Source organism: Bufo gargarizans, chromosome 5 (assembly GCF_014858855.1).
Source record: "Bufo gargarizans isolate SCDJY-AF-19 chromosome 5, ASM1485885v1, whole genome shotgun sequence".
NCBI classification, from domain to species: domain Eukaryota; kingdom Metazoa; phylum Chordata; class Amphibia; order Anura; family Bufonidae; genus Bufo; species Bufo gargarizans.
Window position 1 is genome coordinate 25106893 of NC_058084.1, and position 19126 is coordinate 25126018.

At 48.6% G+C, this 19126-nt stretch overlaps 1 protein-coding gene across 1 annotated transcript in view; it reads left to right on the forward strand.

The window, feature by feature from the left end:
- Positions 1-19126, forward strand: part of LOC122938409 (cytochrome P450 2C39-like) — a 103579-nt gene that overhangs the window by 40513 nt on the left and 43940 nt on the right. The window contains exons 7-8 of the mRNA XM_044293891.1: positions 229-370; positions 16219-16406. Of these exons, the coding sequence (XP_044149826.1) occupies positions 229-370; positions 16219-16406 (330 nt within the window). The remainder of the gene's footprint in view (positions 1-228; positions 371-16218; positions 16407-19126) is intronic.

A 19126-nucleotide genomic window follows, 5' to 3' on the forward strand; every position in this document is an offset into this window, starting at 1 on the left:
TGCATGGGTCAGATCTTCTGTGCCCAGCTCCCATGATACATGTGGCCATAACTGTAGTGTTTTTACCTGGGTTTAGTTGGATTGAGTTTGTCTATAAATGTGACTTCATTTTATTAAACATCAATGCAGAAATCAAGGTAATTGGATAAGGGTTCACTTACTTTTTCTGGTACGTGTAATCTGTCACTAATAACCACATACCTGACTGGATGTTCTTTGCTTCCTCAGGTGGAACATGAGATGGATCCAGATATCTGTGACACCAGTCTTCTCATGATGGTTACAGGACTTTTATCGGCAGGAACTGAGACTACGGCTTCTACCCTAAAATTCAGCTTGGTGCTCCTGGCCCATTATCCGGAGGTGCAAGGTATGGACATCACTGACCCTGTACTCCGAACTTCTTTGGATATGAACTAACCCCAAGTGAAATAAATGGTGGTTGGTATATGGACTACTAGTGGTGGCACAATACATATAAAGTGGCCTCCTGCTGTTTGTGATGATTAACTTATGAGGAAGGGGGCATATGGGGGGGGGGGGCTCCACCTGAGCTGTGCCATGTTGCTGGCCATTTTCTGCTGTTTGGATTTAGTTATAATTAAGGCTACTTTCACACTAGCGGCACGGACCTCCGGCAGGCTGTTCCGTCGGGTGAACAGTCTGTTGGATCCGTCCTGCCGCTAGTGAACGTGTGCCCCCGGACTGCTGCTCGGTCCACATTGACTAAAATGGGGGCGGAGTTCCGGCGGAGGTACGGCAGCACACAGCGAGAGGCTGCTGGAATATGGACATGTTGTAGTTTTATTCTGTCAGCCTCTTGCCGTGCGCTGCCGTGCCTCCGCCCCCATTATAGTCGATGGGGACGGAGCGGCAGTCCGGGGGCACACGTTCCCTAGCAGCAGGACAGATCCGACAGACTGTACACCCGACAGAACAGCCTGCCGGAGGTCCGTGCCGCTAGTGTGAAAGTAGCCTAAGACTGAGTGCAGATTATCTTTTCAGCCAGAAATAACTTCTTCAAATGATATAAGTCTTGGAATGAGCTTTTATGCAGATTTCCAAGCATACTGTGGGACCCCAGAGGTGGCTCTTACTAGTTGATGATGAACCACAAGGGTTCCAGTAAGAAATGCATGTTATTGTCACGAGGGTATCGAGAACCACGCCTGACTCCGTTATACCCGGGGTCAGGAAGTCGCAGCGGTTGGCTGCGCGCTCTATGTAAGATAGGGCTGTTTTCCTTATGGTAGCTTTCTGGGTTTGCTTTGCAAACCCTTTTGTCTCACTCAGGGATCCGTAGCTCCTTCTCCTCAGCTGTTCCTTGTCCAGCACTCCCAAACCTCCTTATATTCCTCTCTCACACTTCTCTGGTTGCCAGATATAGAGCTTCCTGCCTGGACTTCTATCCTGACCCACTGGAGCTGTGTTGCTGCGTTCTCTGATTGTTGTTTCAGAACGCTACCCTCCGGGTCCCTGTTGAACCTTTGTGGACTGCTGTGGTCGCCCACCTGGGTGTATGTGTTTGTCTGTATTTGTCTGTCCTCTCCCTGGTGTTTCCCTCTTAGTGCAGTGGTGCGGACTAGCGATCCCACCGGCCCGTTCACTATCTAGGGCTCATTTCAGGGAAAGCCAGGGTTTAGGCACGTGATCGCCGCATGGGTGAGGAACCCGTCTAGGGACGTCAGGGCAGTCAGGTGCCAGCCGCAAGGTGAGTTAGGGGTCACCACCTTTCCCTCTCCCTTGGGCAGGACTTTCCCTTTTTCCTCCCTGTGCGTGACACCGGTCATTACATTATCTCTGGCCCTTATTTACCTACTTAGAATCCAGTATGGATCCAATTGCTGCTCTGTCTAAACAATTTCATGGCCTGTCTTTGGAGGTGGCAGGATTGAAGGCGTCGGTCCTCCAGCAACAGCAGCAATTACAACTGACCACAAGCCCAGCGGTTGCTACTGGTAACCAGGTTGTTGCGGAACCCAAGGTCCCTCTCCCTGACAGATTTTCTGGGGGAAGGGACAAGTTTTTGACATTCCGTGAGGCCTGTAAGTTATATTTTAAACTGCACCCTTACTCCTCTGGTAATGAAGATCAGCGGGTGGGGGTTGTTATTTCCCTGCTGCAGGGGGACCCGCAGTCCTGGGCGTTCTCTTTACCTACTGATTCTCAGGCGCTTCGGTCAGTGGATGAGTTTTTCGGGGCCTTGGGTCTCATATATGACGACCCTGACCGAGTCGCACTGGCTGAATCAAGATTACGGAGACTCTTACAAGGAGAGCGGCCGGTAGAGGAGTATTGCTCTGAATTCCGTAGGTGGGCTACGGATACCCAATGGAACGACCCGGCTCTCAGGAGTCAGTTCTGCTCTGGGTTATCCGAAAGGGTTAAGGATGCGCTTGCATTATATGAGACCCCCTTTTCCCTTGATGCGGTTATGTCCCTTTCTATCCGTATAGAGAGACGCCTTAGGGACAGGTTGAAAGAACCAGAGAAATTGGTAACTCCTCCCAAGCAGCAGTTAGTCTGTACGGACTTAGACGAGCCTATGCAGCTAGGAGGAACTACTCGTCAGGTCCATCCTCCTGAGGTTCGCCGTAGGCGTGGGGTTTGTTTTTTCTGTGGGGAGAGGGGCCATTTCATTAATGTCTGTCCTTCTTTCCTCAGAAACAAAAGACCGTCGGAAAAACTACTAACCCCAGGCTGTGTGGAGGATGTCAGCCGGGGGGTATACGTCTCCTCCATACGTACATCGCAATTTGTGTTGCCAGCGGTTATTATTTTTGGTGATAAGACGGAGACTATTTCTTTCTTTCTAAACAGTGGAGCAGGGGTAAATTTGATAGATGCCCATTTTGCCCGCACTATGGGTTTGTCTCTCTGTACACTACAGAGACCCATTCCCATATTCTCTATTGATTCTGCTCCCCTGTCTCAGAGAAACCTCACCCACATTGTTCATAATTTACACCTTCGGGTAGGGGACTACCATAACGAGATGCTTTCAGGTTATGTTCTGGAGGGGCTTCCCACTCCGGTAGTGCTAGGTCTTCCCTGGTTGGTAGCGCACAATCCAGTGGTGGATTGGCAGGCCAGGGAGATATTGGAGTGCAGTGAGCAGTGCAGAGAAAATTGCTTAAATAGCAATTGCTTAGTCGCCTCCATAACTACCCTACCTACATTTATTTCGGATTTTGAGGATGTTTTTTCTGAAAAGGGTTGTCAGAAGTTACCACCTCATCGTCCTTATGATTGCCCGGTTAACCTTATTCCCGGCGCAAATTTATCGGTAACGTCGGTCATTACAGTTATCTGTGTTGCCCTTTAACTTGTTAAATATTGGTGGCAGTAAAAATTAACCGGAGACAACATGGCAGAGGCTGGGCTGAGTTGGAGGTCAGCGTGGATGTCTTGTAATCAGCTTCTTTACACGAGCTCCGAGAGGATAAATGGAAGGACAGGAAAATCTTGTGGCCAGATAAGGGAAAGACACTGTGGAGATAGAGATAGAGAGAGGGACAGCACTAGCGTGAGCTCGAAGATGCTGCAGATCCCCGTGTGTGGCTATCAGTAGAAGTGAGTGGCACCAGCCATAAAGGTGCACCACCTCAGGATCTCAAAAGGGAGGAGACAGCTTAGCACAACAGAGGAGTAGAGGAAAGAGCTGGGACTGGCAAGGGTCTGCCTAGGGCCTGCATCCAGATGCCATACGATCAGACTGCACACTATGGAAATCTGCAGATCATTTTAGAACATATATCTCCACAAAGGCCATTCTCTGACAAAGCAACGATTATTTTCTGAAATGCAAAATGTACTCCAAGAATGCTACATTCAGTTCTATGGGGCTTCTCAGAACAGCCAAGCCAGTGTGCATGCTGGGAGTTGTAGTTTAACGACAGCGGGAGTAGCAGAGGTTGCTGACCCCTGGTCTAGTGTGACAATACAAACAGATATTACTTATCCTGTGCTGATGCACTGTATATACACGGGACACCACCAGCACGATATTGAGCACAGTTTTGAGAACCTGGTCTTCAGATAGATACTACGGGGGAGATTCATCAAACTGGTGTAAAGTAGAACTGGCTTAGTTGCCCATAGCAACCAATCAGATTCCGCCTTTTGTTTTTCACAGCTCCTCTGGAAAATTTACACCAGTTTGATAAAACTCCCTTAGTATCTTAAATATACTGTCAGTATTTAAAGAAGAAGGAAATAGAGACTCTCGTGCTGCATGGAGTTGTCTTAAAGACTTAACCAAATTAGGAGGACGGGAGGTGTTAAAAAGACCCAACCCCTCTTAGACTGCTTTACTCCCCAGATCCACTGAACAAATATAGATCCCAGAACAGACTCCCTAAAAAATACAGACCCCCAGAGAAAACCTCCTAAATATAGATATTGTGAGCCAGTGACAGAAAAAGTGATTGGGGGTCGTTATACTTCACTGATAGTTCTCTCATGTGTACTAGGCTCCAGGAAGTATACATCTTCTCCAGGGAAAGTTGGATGAAATATAAGGAATCACTGGATCACTGGCCTTTCATGCCATGGGGGGGACCCGATGGCATGGAAGGCAGCGCGATGTCTAAGAAAGGCATCGCGCTGCCTTCCGGTGACGAGCCTGTGAGACACTTACTAGCAAGCAGACACTTACTAGAAGTACACAAATAGTCCCACAACATGGACAGTGGCATACCAGAGGGGGATCATTGGCAAAGATTCCCACAAAAAATATGTATTAAAGGAAAACTCTCAAAAATGTGCCCTGCTGGCGCCTAAAAAGTGTAATTTCCTTCACGTTTTTGTATCCTGCAGAGTCCATAAAATAAATGCATACGTTAACATAAATTTTTTTCTACTATGAAATGTATGGTGAACGGACGCCACTCTACGGCATTAGTCTGAGGTATCTGGTAACGCATACATTTTTGGTATGCATTAAATGGGTGGCAAAAGTAGGATGTGAACCCAGCCCTAGTGTCAGAATAAGCACCAGTACACAGCGGAGCAGCGTGGCGGAGAGGGGAGGCCGCCATGTACTGACAGAGCGCTAACTGGTCCTCGTGGTCAGGGATGAGGACTGTGCTTCCCAAGGATCATTTTCTACTGGGAAATACAGGGCACAGTATAATACAGTAGAATCCCAACAAAAGGCCTGTCAATGGTGCGGCCATTGTGGCAAAGTAAGGGAAAAACCTCATATAGTATCCCACCATTCCCAGGAACGACTTTACTTGCCGAGTAGTTACAGGCCGGAGCCAATCCCGAATTGCCTCAATTTTGTTCACCTAAGATTTGATAACTCCACATGCAATGACATACCCCAGGTACTTGGTCTGTTCTAACCCTATCGCGCACTTTTTTTGGTTAGCGGTCAAGCCAGCCTTCCTAAGGGACTCCACTACAGCCTGTACTTTAGGTAGACGACTTTCCGAGTCGGTTCTGTGGATAACGATATCGTCCAGGTACGCCGAAGCGTACCGACGATGTGGACGGAGTACAATGTCCATTAGCCTTTGAAACGTGGCAGGAGCGCCATGTAGACCAAAGGGTAATACCTTGTATGTACTGATACAGCCCCTCTGGTGTGATGAAAGCCATTTTGTACTTGGCAGCCTCCATCAAGGGTACCTGCCAGTACCCTTTAGTGAGGTCCAACACAGAAAAATACCGGGCTTGGCCTAACTTCTCAATAAGCTCATCCATAGGATATGCGTCAAATTTGGAAACCTCATTAAGTTTGCGGAAGTCGTTACAGAATCGTAATGTCCCGCCCGGCTTGGGTATTAGGACTATTAGACTGGCCCATTTACTTTTTAAATCCTCGATGACACCTAGCTGTAACATCAGCTGCACTTCTTCAGAGATGGCTTGTCGCTGCGACTCAAGTACCCGGTATGGTTTCAACCGGATTCTGGCCTGAGGTCAGTGACAATGTCATGGCCTCCTGAGTCTGTTTAGAGGAAAGGTTGTCAGCAATCTTTACTGTAGCAACTGCTTTCCTCGTATCAGACCGCGGGACTGGAACCTCCACCACCAGAAAACCCAGCCGGGGGCTGTTGTCCATACTGGTATCCCTATCTTTCCACGGTTTGAACAAGTTTACATGATACACCTGCTCCGGCTTTCTCCGCTTCGGGCTGGTGTACCTTGTAGGTTACATCCCAAACTTTTTCTAGCACTTCGTAGGGACCCTGCCACCTAGCCAGGAACTTACTGTCCACCATCGGCATCAGAACCAAAACCCGATCTCCCGGGTTTAAATTTCGAACCCGAGCCTGGCGATTATAGACCCTTCTCTGCCTCCATATGTTCCCTAACCAGCGGCAACACTGTCTCCATCCACTCTTGCATTTGAGTGACATACTCAATCACACTTTTATGCGGTGTGGGTTGATGTTCCCATGCCTCTTTGGCTATGTCCAACAACCCACGCGGATGTCGCCCATACAGCAGCTCGAAGGGCGAGAACCACGTAGAGGCCTAGGGCACTTCTCGCACTGCGAACATGAGATAGGGCAGTAGCAGATCCCAATCCCTTCCATCTTTAGACACCACCCGCTTTAACATGTTTTTCAAAGTTTGATTAAACCTTTCTACCAGGCCGTTCGTTTGCGGGTTATATACGGACGTCCGCAACTGTTTGATCTGTAGTAGTTTACTCAGTTCCCTCATGACCTAAAAGGGGGCCCCTGGTTGGTCAGAATTTCTTTAGGTAGACCCACTCGGGAAAACACCTCCACTAACTTTTTGGCTATGAGTTTGGGCGAGGTATGTCGCAGCGGCACCACCTCCGGGTATTGAGTGGCATAGTCCAGGACTACCAAGATGTGTTGGTGCCCTCTAGCGTACTTCGGTACTGGGCCTATGAGATCCATAGCGATCCGCTCGAATGGAACCTCAATAATTGAGAGAGGTACCAGGGGACTACGGAAATGGGGCTGGTTATCTGGCAGGTTGGGCAAGACTTGCAATACTCTTCCACCTCTCCGAACACAGTGGGCCAGTAGAACCGCCATAGAATCCGTCCCTGCATTTTCTGCTGGCCCAGGTGTCCCCCAAGAACATGTTGGTCGGCTAACTCCAACACAAACTTGCGATATGCCTTGGGCACCATCAACTGTTCAATATGCTCTCCCCATAGTTGATTTACCCGATACAGCATCTCCTATTGAACCACAAAACGGGGGAACATAGACTCGGCCCCCGGTTGTTGCGGCTCACTCTCAACTACTACCACATTTTCCCAGGCTCGAGATAGAGTCGGGTCCTGGTGCTGTGCTGTATCAAAATTATCTCCGGAGACGTTGAGGTCTGCCAACTCCGGACCTGGCGGCAAGTCCTCCATATCTCCCACCATCACACTTAGCGGGGTTGTCTCTTCCTCTTCCACTGAAGTGGCGGTCACCCCTACCCCTGGCCCTTCGGCCTCAGGTTACCAGGTTCTGGTCACCCCCCTGAGCCGGGCCACTCTTCTAGGATTATTCCTGTCTCATGTGTATAGGTGACTCTCGCCTCAGGCCACAGTGATTGGAAAATGGGGAGGCTCCCGGAATCCAGCAGTGCCACTGCCATTGTGTCCCCCACTTCCACTTGGCACAGATGGCTATTGTCTATAGTCTCGGAGGTACCTGTGGCACACAGCTTCCTGGCATACAATGAGTGGCGGTAGCCATAGTTGGTATCCATGGGTTCACCCCGATGGGGACAGCCGGCCCTTTTGTGTCCAGGCTATTGACAACGCCAGCAGATCACCGGGGCTGGGTCTGCAGTGGGTACACCCCGGGCGGGTTTTGCTGGCACCAGTTGCCGGGTTTGGGGTGGAGATTTTCGTGGTTTGACGTGCCCCCTCCCAAAAGAAACCCCCCTGTAGTTTTCTGGTGGCCTCGTAGCGCTCCACCAGATCGACCAACCAGATCGGCCATTTTTTGCAACTGGTGTAGCAGGTCATAATATTTTGGTCTGGCGGGTTCAGCCAGGTTAAATTCCCACTGATGCACCCGCTGGGCTCGGTCCAATACATTCACCCCCAGTCTTGCCAGGATCTCACCTTTTACGGTCAGGTAGTCGGCCGCTTGATCGGGTAGATCAAACAACACTTGCTGGGGTCCAGACACCAGGAACGGAGCGACGACCTCAGCCAACTGGTCTCGGGGTAACCTCTCCCTCACGGCCACCTTTTCGAACACCGCCAGATAGGTCTCGACATCATCCAAGGGGGTCATATTAGGGATCGCCGCACGGACAGCTTTCCGGGCATCGTGGACGTTCTGGGACGCTCCTGCCGCATGCAACGCCATCACATGTTGTAATAACAGCTAGTTAGTTTCCTGCAGCTGCTTGTTAGCCTCCCACTGCTGCTAGTTAGCCTCCACAAGGGCTTTCACGACCGCCTCCATTTTGTCAGGGGACACGGGTCGTAACCTTGCCAGCTTAATATAGGACATACACTCGTGCCCGGGAAAAACAAAAAACTTTTCGGCCTTCAGGCCTGCCTCACTGCGTTTGCTCGCATCCAACACCAATTGTGGGGATTCGCTCTGGTAGGCAGGTTAGCGGACGCAGTATAGAGGCAATCACAAAGTCTTTAACTTAAATACTGTAGTTCAGTATTTATTCACACAGAAGGCAAAACAAAATAACAGTTCGCAGTCTTGGTGTTTGTTCACACCATGGAAAGTCCACAGAACACAAATATTCACCTTGATAGCAGTTTTGCATCAGAGGTCCCCAGCAGGCTTTAGTGGCTTGTTTTCCAGCATGCGGCGCTCAGCCCTTTTGCACGGCACACATCTACAGATCCCAAACCACAGAGACCCCACAGCTTCACTGTGAGATGGAGGATAATCCACACCACCTGATTAATGGTGACTGCTTTTTGTAAGCCTCCCAAGACCCGGCCTGAAACGTGGGGAGTAGCCATCCACCCAGCACTTTGGCTACTCCCTGTAAGAGCCGTCCCGGATCGGCTTTACAGCCATACTAAACATCTGAAGTGTCAGACTGCAAAGCAATAATGACACTTCAGGAAAATAAACGGCTCTTACCTCACTGAGGCCAGAAACCTCGGCCAATGATGGCCCCTTGTTCCTTTCTACAGCAGTCATAGGATAAATATGTAACTGTCGGCCAATACAGGCCCCAAAAATGAGCCAATAGGCATTTACCTGATAGAACTTTGGATTCTGTGGCTGGAGGTACATTAGACGGTTACAGGACAAATATGTAACTGTCGGCCAGTATAGGCCCCAAAAATTTGGCATTTACCTGACATAAAAGACCTTTTTATGCTGCTGTATATACATAAGGCAAGGACGATTCTTTGTTTTGGGTGGTGGCGCATATGTGTGGGCTGGCATGAGGAAATTCAATTACGTGAGGTAGTCCACACTGTCGTAACCTAGGCAAATGCGCTTATCGGTCACAATCCTCCCTGCTGCACTGAACGTCCTTTCGGACAGAACACTCAACGAGGGGGAAGCCACGAGTTCCATTGCAAATTGTGCCAGCTCTGGTCACAGGTCAAGCCTGCACACCCAGTAGTCAAGGGGTTCCTAGCTTCTCAGAGCGTCCACATCGGTCGTTAACCTGATGTAGTCGGACACTTGTCGGTCTAGGCGATCCCTGAGGCTGGATCCGTAGGGAGGCTGCCGATGGGTTGGCTGCAAGAATGATCTCCCATCTGAAGTGACCAACACATCTTTAAACTGCCCTCTTTTTGCAGGCGCGGTAGGATTGGTAACCGCACCTGTTTCGCTGTGGGTGGAAATTCCTCTGCCAGTGCCCGCAACAGCATAATGCAGCATCTCTCGCAGCAAGGCCTGGAAATGCTGCATTCTGACAGCCCTCTGCCATTTTGTGTTTGTACCGGGGGTCTAAGTATGTTGCCACCCAGTACAGGTCCATGACCTTTATACTTTTTATACGGAGGTCCCTCTTCAAACACTGGGCATGAAGGCCCCCATTTGCACTAAATTGGAAGTGGTGGAGCACCCTGGCTCCTGCTTATCTCCCAGGAGAATGTTGTCCTCGTCTCTTCCCCCCAGCCACGGACAAAATCAGGGATCCACGAAAATTTTAAAGCCTGCCCTTCTTGTTCCTCCTCCTCCTCTTGCTCCCCCCAGCCACCATCCTCCACTGACTCCTCTTCAGACTCCTGCTGACTTTTGTCAGATGGAGTTGCCCACCCCTGGGAATTCATTCAATATTGCAACTTCCTCATCTTCCAGCTCCTCGACGGCTTGATTAATGACACGACATAATGCACGCTCCAGAAAGAAGGTGTAAGGTACGATGTCACTGATGGCACCCAGGCTGCGACTGACCAGTTTGGTGATCTCATCAAATGGCTGCAGAAGTCTGCATGTATTGCGCATGAGCTGCCACTGGCGCGGTGAAAAGAAACCAAGCTCCCCAGAATCTTTCCTGCCGCAGAGTCCGTACAGGAAGTCGTTAACAGCACATTTCTGCTGGAGCAGCCAATCAAGCATATACAAGGTGGAGTTCCAGCGCGTCGGGCAGTCACAAATAAGACATCTAATGGGCAAGTGGTGTCGCCGCTGAACGTCAAGGCGAGCCATGGCCGTGTAATTTCTTCTAAAATGGCCAGAGATTTTCCTGGCCTACCGCAAGACGTCCTGGACCCTGGGGTATTTGGCAATGAATCGCTGCACGACTAAGTTCATGAATTGTGCTATGCACGGCATGTGTGTCATTTTGCCCTGTTTCAGCGCGCTCAGCAGATTGGCACCGTTGTCGCACACCACTTTACCAACTGTCAAATTGAGCGGGGTTAGCCACTGATTGGCCTGTGACCGCAGAACTGAAAGCAGTGCAGGACCGGTGTGGCTTTTGGATTCGAGGCACAACAGCCGCAGCACAGCATGGCAATGTCTCACTTGACACGTCAAATAGGTTCTGGGGAGCTTGGGGGGTGCAGCGACAGAGGCGGTAGCAGTGGAAAAGGAGAAGTCAGCCGAGGAGGAGACGGAGGATTGAGTAGGAGGAGGAGGAGAAGAAGAGGCATGCCTGCATGCAATCCGTCGTGGTAACACCAAATCCACATGGGTGCCATGGGTTACATGCTTTACGGCCGTCAGAAGGTTCACCCAATGGGCAGTAAAAGTTATGTACCTTCCCTGCTCGTGTTTGCTAGACCACGTGTCTGTGGTCAGTTGTATCTTGGCACCGACACTGTGAGCCAGGGATATATTAACTTGCCGCTGAACGTGGCCATATAGTTCAGGGATGCCTTTCATTGTGGTGTGCCAATGGCCACAAATTTTCTAAAGGCCTCCGAGTCCACCAGTTTATATGGCAGCAGTTGGCGGGTTAGCAGTTCCGACAAGCCAGCAGTCAGCTGTTGGGCAAGAGGATTATCCGGCGTCATCATTTTTTTACGCTCAAACATTTGGCCCACGGAAGCCTGCCTTTTGCCAGATGTAACGTGATGACGGCACGGTGGAAGGTGGAGTAGAGGACAAATGGGAGGAGAGAGGAGAAGAAGAGGCAGAACGTGGAGCGCCAGAAGTGTGGCTTTGTGGGTTCTGACGGCGTTGCTCCCACTGGGCTCGGTGATGGGAGGCCAGGTGCCTTCTTAAGGCGGTCGTCCCTAGGTGAGTGTTGGGCTTACCGCGACGAATGCGTTGACAGCACAGGCTGTAGATGGCAGCATTATTATCAGCAGCTGACACGTAAAAAAAATGCCCACACTGCGGAGCAATGTGCCGGCGTCCTGTGAGTGCAAGATATGGTGAATGGCTCGCTCCAGATAAATTTGCAGTCTGCTTTTTGCCTTCTATGCACTGCGAGTTCTGCCTACTTCTCCTACTTATCTGTTGCTCCATCTCTCCCTCTGAACTCTCCTCCTCTTCCTCTCTTGTGGGCACCCATATGACGTCCATCGACACGTCATCATCGTCACCTTCACTACCACTGACATTAGAGATCTCGGAGTAGGCAGCAACAGCGGGGACCAGCCTCCTTGGGCTGATCAAGGTACTGTCGTCAGACCGCTGGGTGGTGGCCGTTGCTACCTCCTCTACCTGATCCGATGCCAAGAATGGCTGCGCATCGGTAAGGCCTGGGAATGGATGGGAAAAAAATTCCTCTGACTCAAATGGAGGGGCTATGGTGGTGGTGGTGGCGGTGTCTTTGGGGGTGCAGCAGAGCGTGAGGAGGGTGCAGAAACAGAGGGTGAGGAGGGTGCAGAAGCGGAAGGCTGAGTGAGCCACTCAACCAACTCTGGTGCGCCCTTTGAAGTTATCGCATGCGCCTTCTCTAACTTTCCACTTAGGCTCCGGTCTGGTGCACCTGCCCAACCCCTAGCACCCCTGCGGGATGGTCTGACTCTTCCTCTGCCTGTCATTTTCTAAATGACCATGTGCCTAAGTCCGTAGAGAAGAGCAGTATTTGTGGAAGAAGGTATATGGCACCCCTCAATCAGTATTTGGCGGAAACAGGATTATAGCACCCCTCAATCAGTATTTGGCGGAAACAGGTATATGGCACCCCTCAATCTGTATTTTGTGGAAGCAGGTGTATCACAGCCCTCAATCAGTATTTGGTGGAAGAAGGTATATAGCAATAGCACTCCTCAATCAGTATTTAGTGGAAGAAGGTATATGGCACCCCTCAATCAGTATTTGGCAGAAACAGGTATATAGCACCCCTCAATCAGTATTTGGTGGAAGCAGGTATATGGCACCCCTCAATCAGTATTTGATGGAAGAAGGTATATAGCAATAGCACCCCTCAATCAGTATTTTGTGGAAGAAGGTATATGGCACCCTTCAATCAGTATTTTGCGGAAACAGGTATATAGCAATAGCACCTCTCAATCAGTATTTTGTGGAAGAAGGTATATGGCACCCCTCAATCAGTATTTGGTGGAAACAGGTATATAGCACCCCTCAATCAGTATTTGGCGGAAACAGGTATATGGCGCCCCTCAATCAGTATTTTGTGGAAGTAGGTGTATCGCAGCCCTCAATCAGTATTTGGCGGAAACAGGTATATGGCACCTCTCAATCAGTATTTGATGGAAGAAGGTATATAGCAATAGCACCCCTCAATCAGTATTTTGTGGAAGGTATATGGCGCCCCTCAATCAGTATTTGGTGGAAGTAGGTATATGGCACCCCTTAATCAATATTTGATGTAAACTGGTATATAGCACCCCTCAATCAGTATTTGGTGGAAACAGGTATATAGCACCCCTCAATCAGCCTTTCAACAAGCTTTATTAAATGTCTAAACACCGAACTCAAACCCGAACTTTTGCTGCAAAGTTTGGGTTCGGGTCCAGGTTCGCTCAACGCTATCCCTGAGTAGTTTGCTAAGATAATTGGTATATCCTGTTTTTGGGCTTAGATTTTATGGACTAATGGGCAGGTTGGTGGGGGGCTTATTACTCCTTTTCTGGCTAGTAAGGTGTGCACTAGAGAGGCAGAGCCATGTGAGGAGACAAAACCTGTCTGGGGGACTGCTACTGTGATTTTGTGACTTGTGAGGTAAAACATATTAATGAATTTTTTTTATAGTTAGCGTTCAGCCAAGCAGGGGTTGACTTATGTTTTGGGCCTGAATAGAGTTTAGCGGACACCTGGATGTTCGGGTTCGGCCGAATTTCACAAAAAAGTTTGAGTTCGGGACCCAAGCTTGACCCCGAACCAGAACCCCATTGAAGTCAATGGGGACCCGAACTTTTAAGCACTATAATGGCTGTAAAAATGTCATGGAGGGCTAGAGGGCTGCAAATGGCATCAAAATGTGGTTAAGAGCATGGCACGCGCTCTGCAAATAAATAGCATAAAATACGTAAAAATAAAAAATTATAATTTTGATCTAGGAGGACGAGGTCCATATGGAGTAGGAGGTTGAGGAGGCAGTGGATGTGGCGGTGCAGGTGGAAGCGACGGTGGAGGAGGTAGCCTACACTGCTTTTTGGTTTTAAATGTATTTGTATTTTTTTAAATTAGGGTACACACCTAAAACATTTGGAAATATAATCTGTGATAACCCCCTCCAGTCGTGGTAAACACATGTTCAGACAATACACTAGCTGCAGGGCACGTCCACCTCCAAGACGTAAAGGGCAAGATCAGGCCATGTGCCCAATTTGGAGACCCATCAGTCAGTTCGTGTAGGCGTGTGCACACTTACTGCCCCACCATGTCGCATGTCACCTTGACGTCCTTTATCCATTCGGATATCTTCTCTATCAACTTTCGATGTTCTTTTCTGAGCCTACCATGTTGATCACGGGCATCGGCGAATCAGGGTTCCACGCCGGAGAGGGAGCGTGAGAAAGAGAGACCACATCCAAGGAAGATCAATGGATGAAATTTAATTGTGATCGAGCGGAAATATGGGAAAAGTTATTAAAGCAGAAGAATCGCACAAAAGCGTTGTACAAGGCAACCTGTACCAAGTAGACCGCAACTTTTTTGTACCATGCCCGGGTTTTGCGCATGGCGTTATATGGCTTGAGGACTTGATCAGAGAGATCAACTCCTCCCATATACTGATTGTAGTCGACGATACAATCGGGCTTGAGGACCCTTGCCGCGGTACCTCGCACAGGGACAGGGGTGATGCCGTTACCATGAATTGTGGACAGTACAAAGACATCCCTCTTGTCCTTATACCTGACCAGCTGACAGCAACAGGTTTCCACTAGTAAGGGCGAACGTGGATCTGGCGGCGAGGGACTGGAACAAGGGGATACTAGTATAATTATCCACGTACAAGTAGTAACCCTTATCTAGCAGTGGGTACATAAGGTCCCACACGAGTTTCCCGCTAACACCCAGAGTGGGGGGACATTCTGGGGGTTGAATATGGGAATCTCGCCCCTCGTACACCCTGAGGTACTCTCACAAATTTTGTACAGCTTCACGCCATACCTCGCCCGCTTAGTGGGAATGTATTGGCCGAAACTGAGTCTCCCCTTGAACGCAACGAGAGACTCATCAACCGTGACCTCTCTTCCAGGTACGTAGGCCTGCGCAAATTTGGCCCCAAAGTGATCGATGACCGGCCGTATCTTGTACAGACGGTCATAGGCAGGATCACCTCGGGGGGGACATGCTGCATTATCTGAATAATGCAGACATTTCCGGATGGCCTCAAACCGGAAGCGTGTCATGGCCATACTGTAGAGTGGGGTCTGGTAGAGGACGTCCCCACTCCAGTATTGCCTGACACAGTTTTTTTTTTGCACTAGACCCATGTGCAGCACGAGGCCCCAAAATGTCCTCATCTCGGCTGCACTGACCGGCGTCCAGTCACCGGGTCTAGCCAAAAAGAAGCCCGGGTGCTCAGCAACGAACTGTTGGGCTTACAGGTTCGTCTGCTCCACCATCAGATTCACAAATGGGTCACTGAAAAAAAAAAAAAAAATATTCCATTTCAGTAAACCCCACTGTGGGAATCTGGATTCCTGGATTGCCAACAAAATCCAAAATCTCAGGCTCAAAATCCACTGGTGCAGGTGCTGAATAGGAAGAGGAGGGGAGAGAGGAGCGCTGGAAGTTTGAATCTCGCGCCTCTCTCCCTGCACCAATCAGCACCCTGGACAGCAGCATTCAGTACCACGGCCAGCACCGCCTCTCCCAAATGCATGGACTGTGATTGGTAGTGTGTAATCACACCACCAATCACAGTCCTTTTCCGGTTCATCGGGTCAGCGGAGACCCGAATGGACCGGAAACGCAGCAAACCGCAGGTCTGAATTGACCTGCGGTTTTCTGCGATCGCCGATACGGGGGGGGAGTCACATGAACCCCCCGGCGTTGTGACAGGATGCCCGCTGAATGATTTCAGCGGGCATCCTGTTCCGATTAACCCCTGCCGCGCCACAATCGCGTTTTAAACCCATGACGTACCGGTACGTCATGTGTCCTTAAGGACTCGGGAAACATGCCGTACCGGTACGTCATGTGTCCGTAAGGGGTTAATACAGTCACTCACACTCTGACTCTGATCCTTGAAGCTCCAGGCTCCGGATCAGGAGTGGCATATATTTGGTCATCTGCCTTCTATATCTTTGCAGGTATCACTGAATATATTAATTTTGTAACTTTCTTTTCTGCAATTCAAGGTAAAAAAAGAAAAAAATCACCCCTCTCTCTCGAGAAACTCTGTGTCCTCATTATAATCCACTATTGTTCTAATCTGACTACTCACCTTGTTGATCTGATCTTTTCCTCACAGCTAAAGTTCAGCAGGAGATAGACGAGGTAACCAAGTCTTTGCGTCTCCCCGAGATCAAGGACAAGACCCAGCTGGCGTATACAAATGCTGTCATCCATGAAATCCAGAGAGTTTTTGACCTGTCTCCAACTGCACTTTTCCATGCCATCACTGAAGACATCAAGTTCAGAGGCTACATCATCCCAAAGGTACAGACTAGTATTTTCTACATTACCAAGAATTGAATCTAATGTGGATTTGACTCCAAGCATATTGATGACCTATCATCAGGTTTGAGATCTCATCGCTGCTTGTGCAATGAGTAGAAGCATGGTACGGTTACACGGACGCCAAATTATGCAGTGGGTCAGTATAATGGGTATAATAGTCTATAGTTTGTTTGTGACGCCAATTGCAGCGTGCGCAGGGTACTGTCACAGGGCCCTTTAAGGATGTTATAACTCACGCCCCAGGTTAGGAATGCCAGAGTGGTGTAATGTCTCTGTATGGTAGTGGTAATGGTGTCAACGGTGTCTACTACCTAGGTACGGCTGGACTCCTTGATCCTGGCTCACTTGCAATAAAATGAGTGTAGTGCTAGTAGGAGTAATAGAGAAATTTGCAGCAGAAATTGAGATCCAGACCTTGGGTAAAGTTCAAACTTGTCTTTACTGATTGTAACTTTCATCCAAGCAAGATACAGCTTTAGTCTTAGGTCCTAGCAGGTATTGGCAATGGTTGGCAGGAATTTATCTTCTGCTATCTCAAGTACCTGGAGCTTGCAGGAAAGGACGTCTGCTTGTTAGCTCTAAACTGTGGCAGGAATTTGACTTCTGCACTCTCTATCTTCTGCTGTATGGGGACTGACTAGCTGAGGAGGAATATGGCTTCTCCTGGGTCTCTGATCTGTACTCACAGTTATCTTCTCAGGGTATGGTTTCTTCCTGTAACTGGAGCTGTCTGCTTGCTTCTTCCAGCTGAGGCTGCAAGGCTCAGGCTGGGGATGACGATCAATGTCTCAGCCGAGACAAGATCCTGTTTTTTTCTCTGTATCTCAGGGAGCTCCTACACACACAGCCTTCTCTTAGCAGGGGTGGCTGGTACACTCACTCTAACTTCCTTCTCCACCCATGAGGCAGGATGTGGGCACAGCCACTCTGCTCACAGAGGGGGAGCTAAGTTGGAATGCACTATTCCAGCCTAGAAACACTAAACTGAACCTAAATCCCTGCTAACACATTGCTGCCACCTGCTGGTGAACATGTAAATTACAGCAATATACATTTAACAAGGTTTACAATGCACATTTGTGAGGATATAATGTAAAATTACACGAGATGACAATGTAAATGCTTTTAGCAGATTGTAGCGGGGTAAAAGAGTTTAGTAACACAACTCTCGGGTGTTACACTTGCCAAGCACATCACCATCCATTTAATAATGACTGTGCTTGGTATCACAGCAAATCTCATCTTGAATAGGGATGATCTGCACCTAGGCTATGTGAGCAACGAATATGATGTCACTGACCTACGAAGAGGCCTAAACACTTACCAAGTGCCTCAGCCTGTTCATACTGCTGACCAGTGGAAGTTCCAGACCCTTGTTGATCTCATATTGATGATCTATCACTGTAGTTTATCCTCTGTACATTAAACATGACCTCAGCGCAAATGTCTCCTTTCTCCTTGAATCCAGGCATACATAGAGCAGTTGTCTTCACTGAGTCACTATAACCAATATCTCATCTACTAAAAGTATAATATAGTGTAGATAAGAATAGGTGAACTTTTAATTATGCAACAGAATAGTGTTTTTTGATATGTACAGTTGCAAGAAAAAGTATGTGAACCCTTTGGAATGAGATGGATTTCTGCGCAAATTTGTCATAAAATGTGATTTGATCTTCATCTAAGTCACAACAATAGACAATCACCGTCTGCTTAACTAATAACACACAAAGAGTTAAATGTTACCATGTTTTTATTGAACACGCCATGTAAACATTCACAGTGCAGGTGGAAAAAGTATGTGAACCCTTGGATTTAATAACTGGTTGAACCTCCTTTGGCAGCAATAACTTCAACCAAATGTTTCCTGTAGTTGCAGATCAGACGTGCACAACGGTCAGGAGTAATTCTTGACCATTCCTCAGTTTCAGTTCAGCAATACTCTTGGAATGTCTGGTGTGAATAGCTTTCTTGAGGTCCTGCCACAGCATCTCAATCGGGTTGAGGTCAGGACTCTGACTGGGCCACTCCAGAAGGCGCATTTTCTTCTGTTTAAGCCATTCTGTTGTTGATTTACTTCTATGCTTTGGGTCGTTGTCTTGTTGCAACACCCATCTTCTGTTGAGCTTCAGCGAGTGAACAGATGGCCTTAAGTTTCTGCAAAATGTCTTGATAAACTTGGCAATTAAATTTTCCTTCGATGATAGCAATCTGTCCAGGACCTGACGCAGCAAAGCAGTCCCAAACCATGATGTCCCCACCACCACACTTCACAGTTGGGATGAGGTTTTGATGTTGGTGTGCTGTGCCTCTTTTTCTCCACACATAGTGTTGTGTGTTTCTTCCAAACAACTCAACTTTGGTTTCATCTGTCCACAGAATATTTTGCCAGTACTGCTGTGGAACATCCAGGTGCTATTGTGCAAACTGTAAACGTGCAGCAATGTTTTTTTGGGACAGCAGTGGCTTCCTCTGTGGTATCTTACCATGAAATCCATTCTTGTTTAGTGTTTTACGTATCGTAGATTCGCTAACAGGGATGTCAGCATATGCCAGAGACTTCTGTAAGTCTTTAGCTGACACTCTAGGATTCTTCTTCACCTCATTGAGCAGTCTGCGCTGTGCTCTTGCAGTCATCTTTACAGGACGGCCACTCCTAGGGAGAGTAGCAGCAGTGCTGAACTTTCTCCATTTATAGA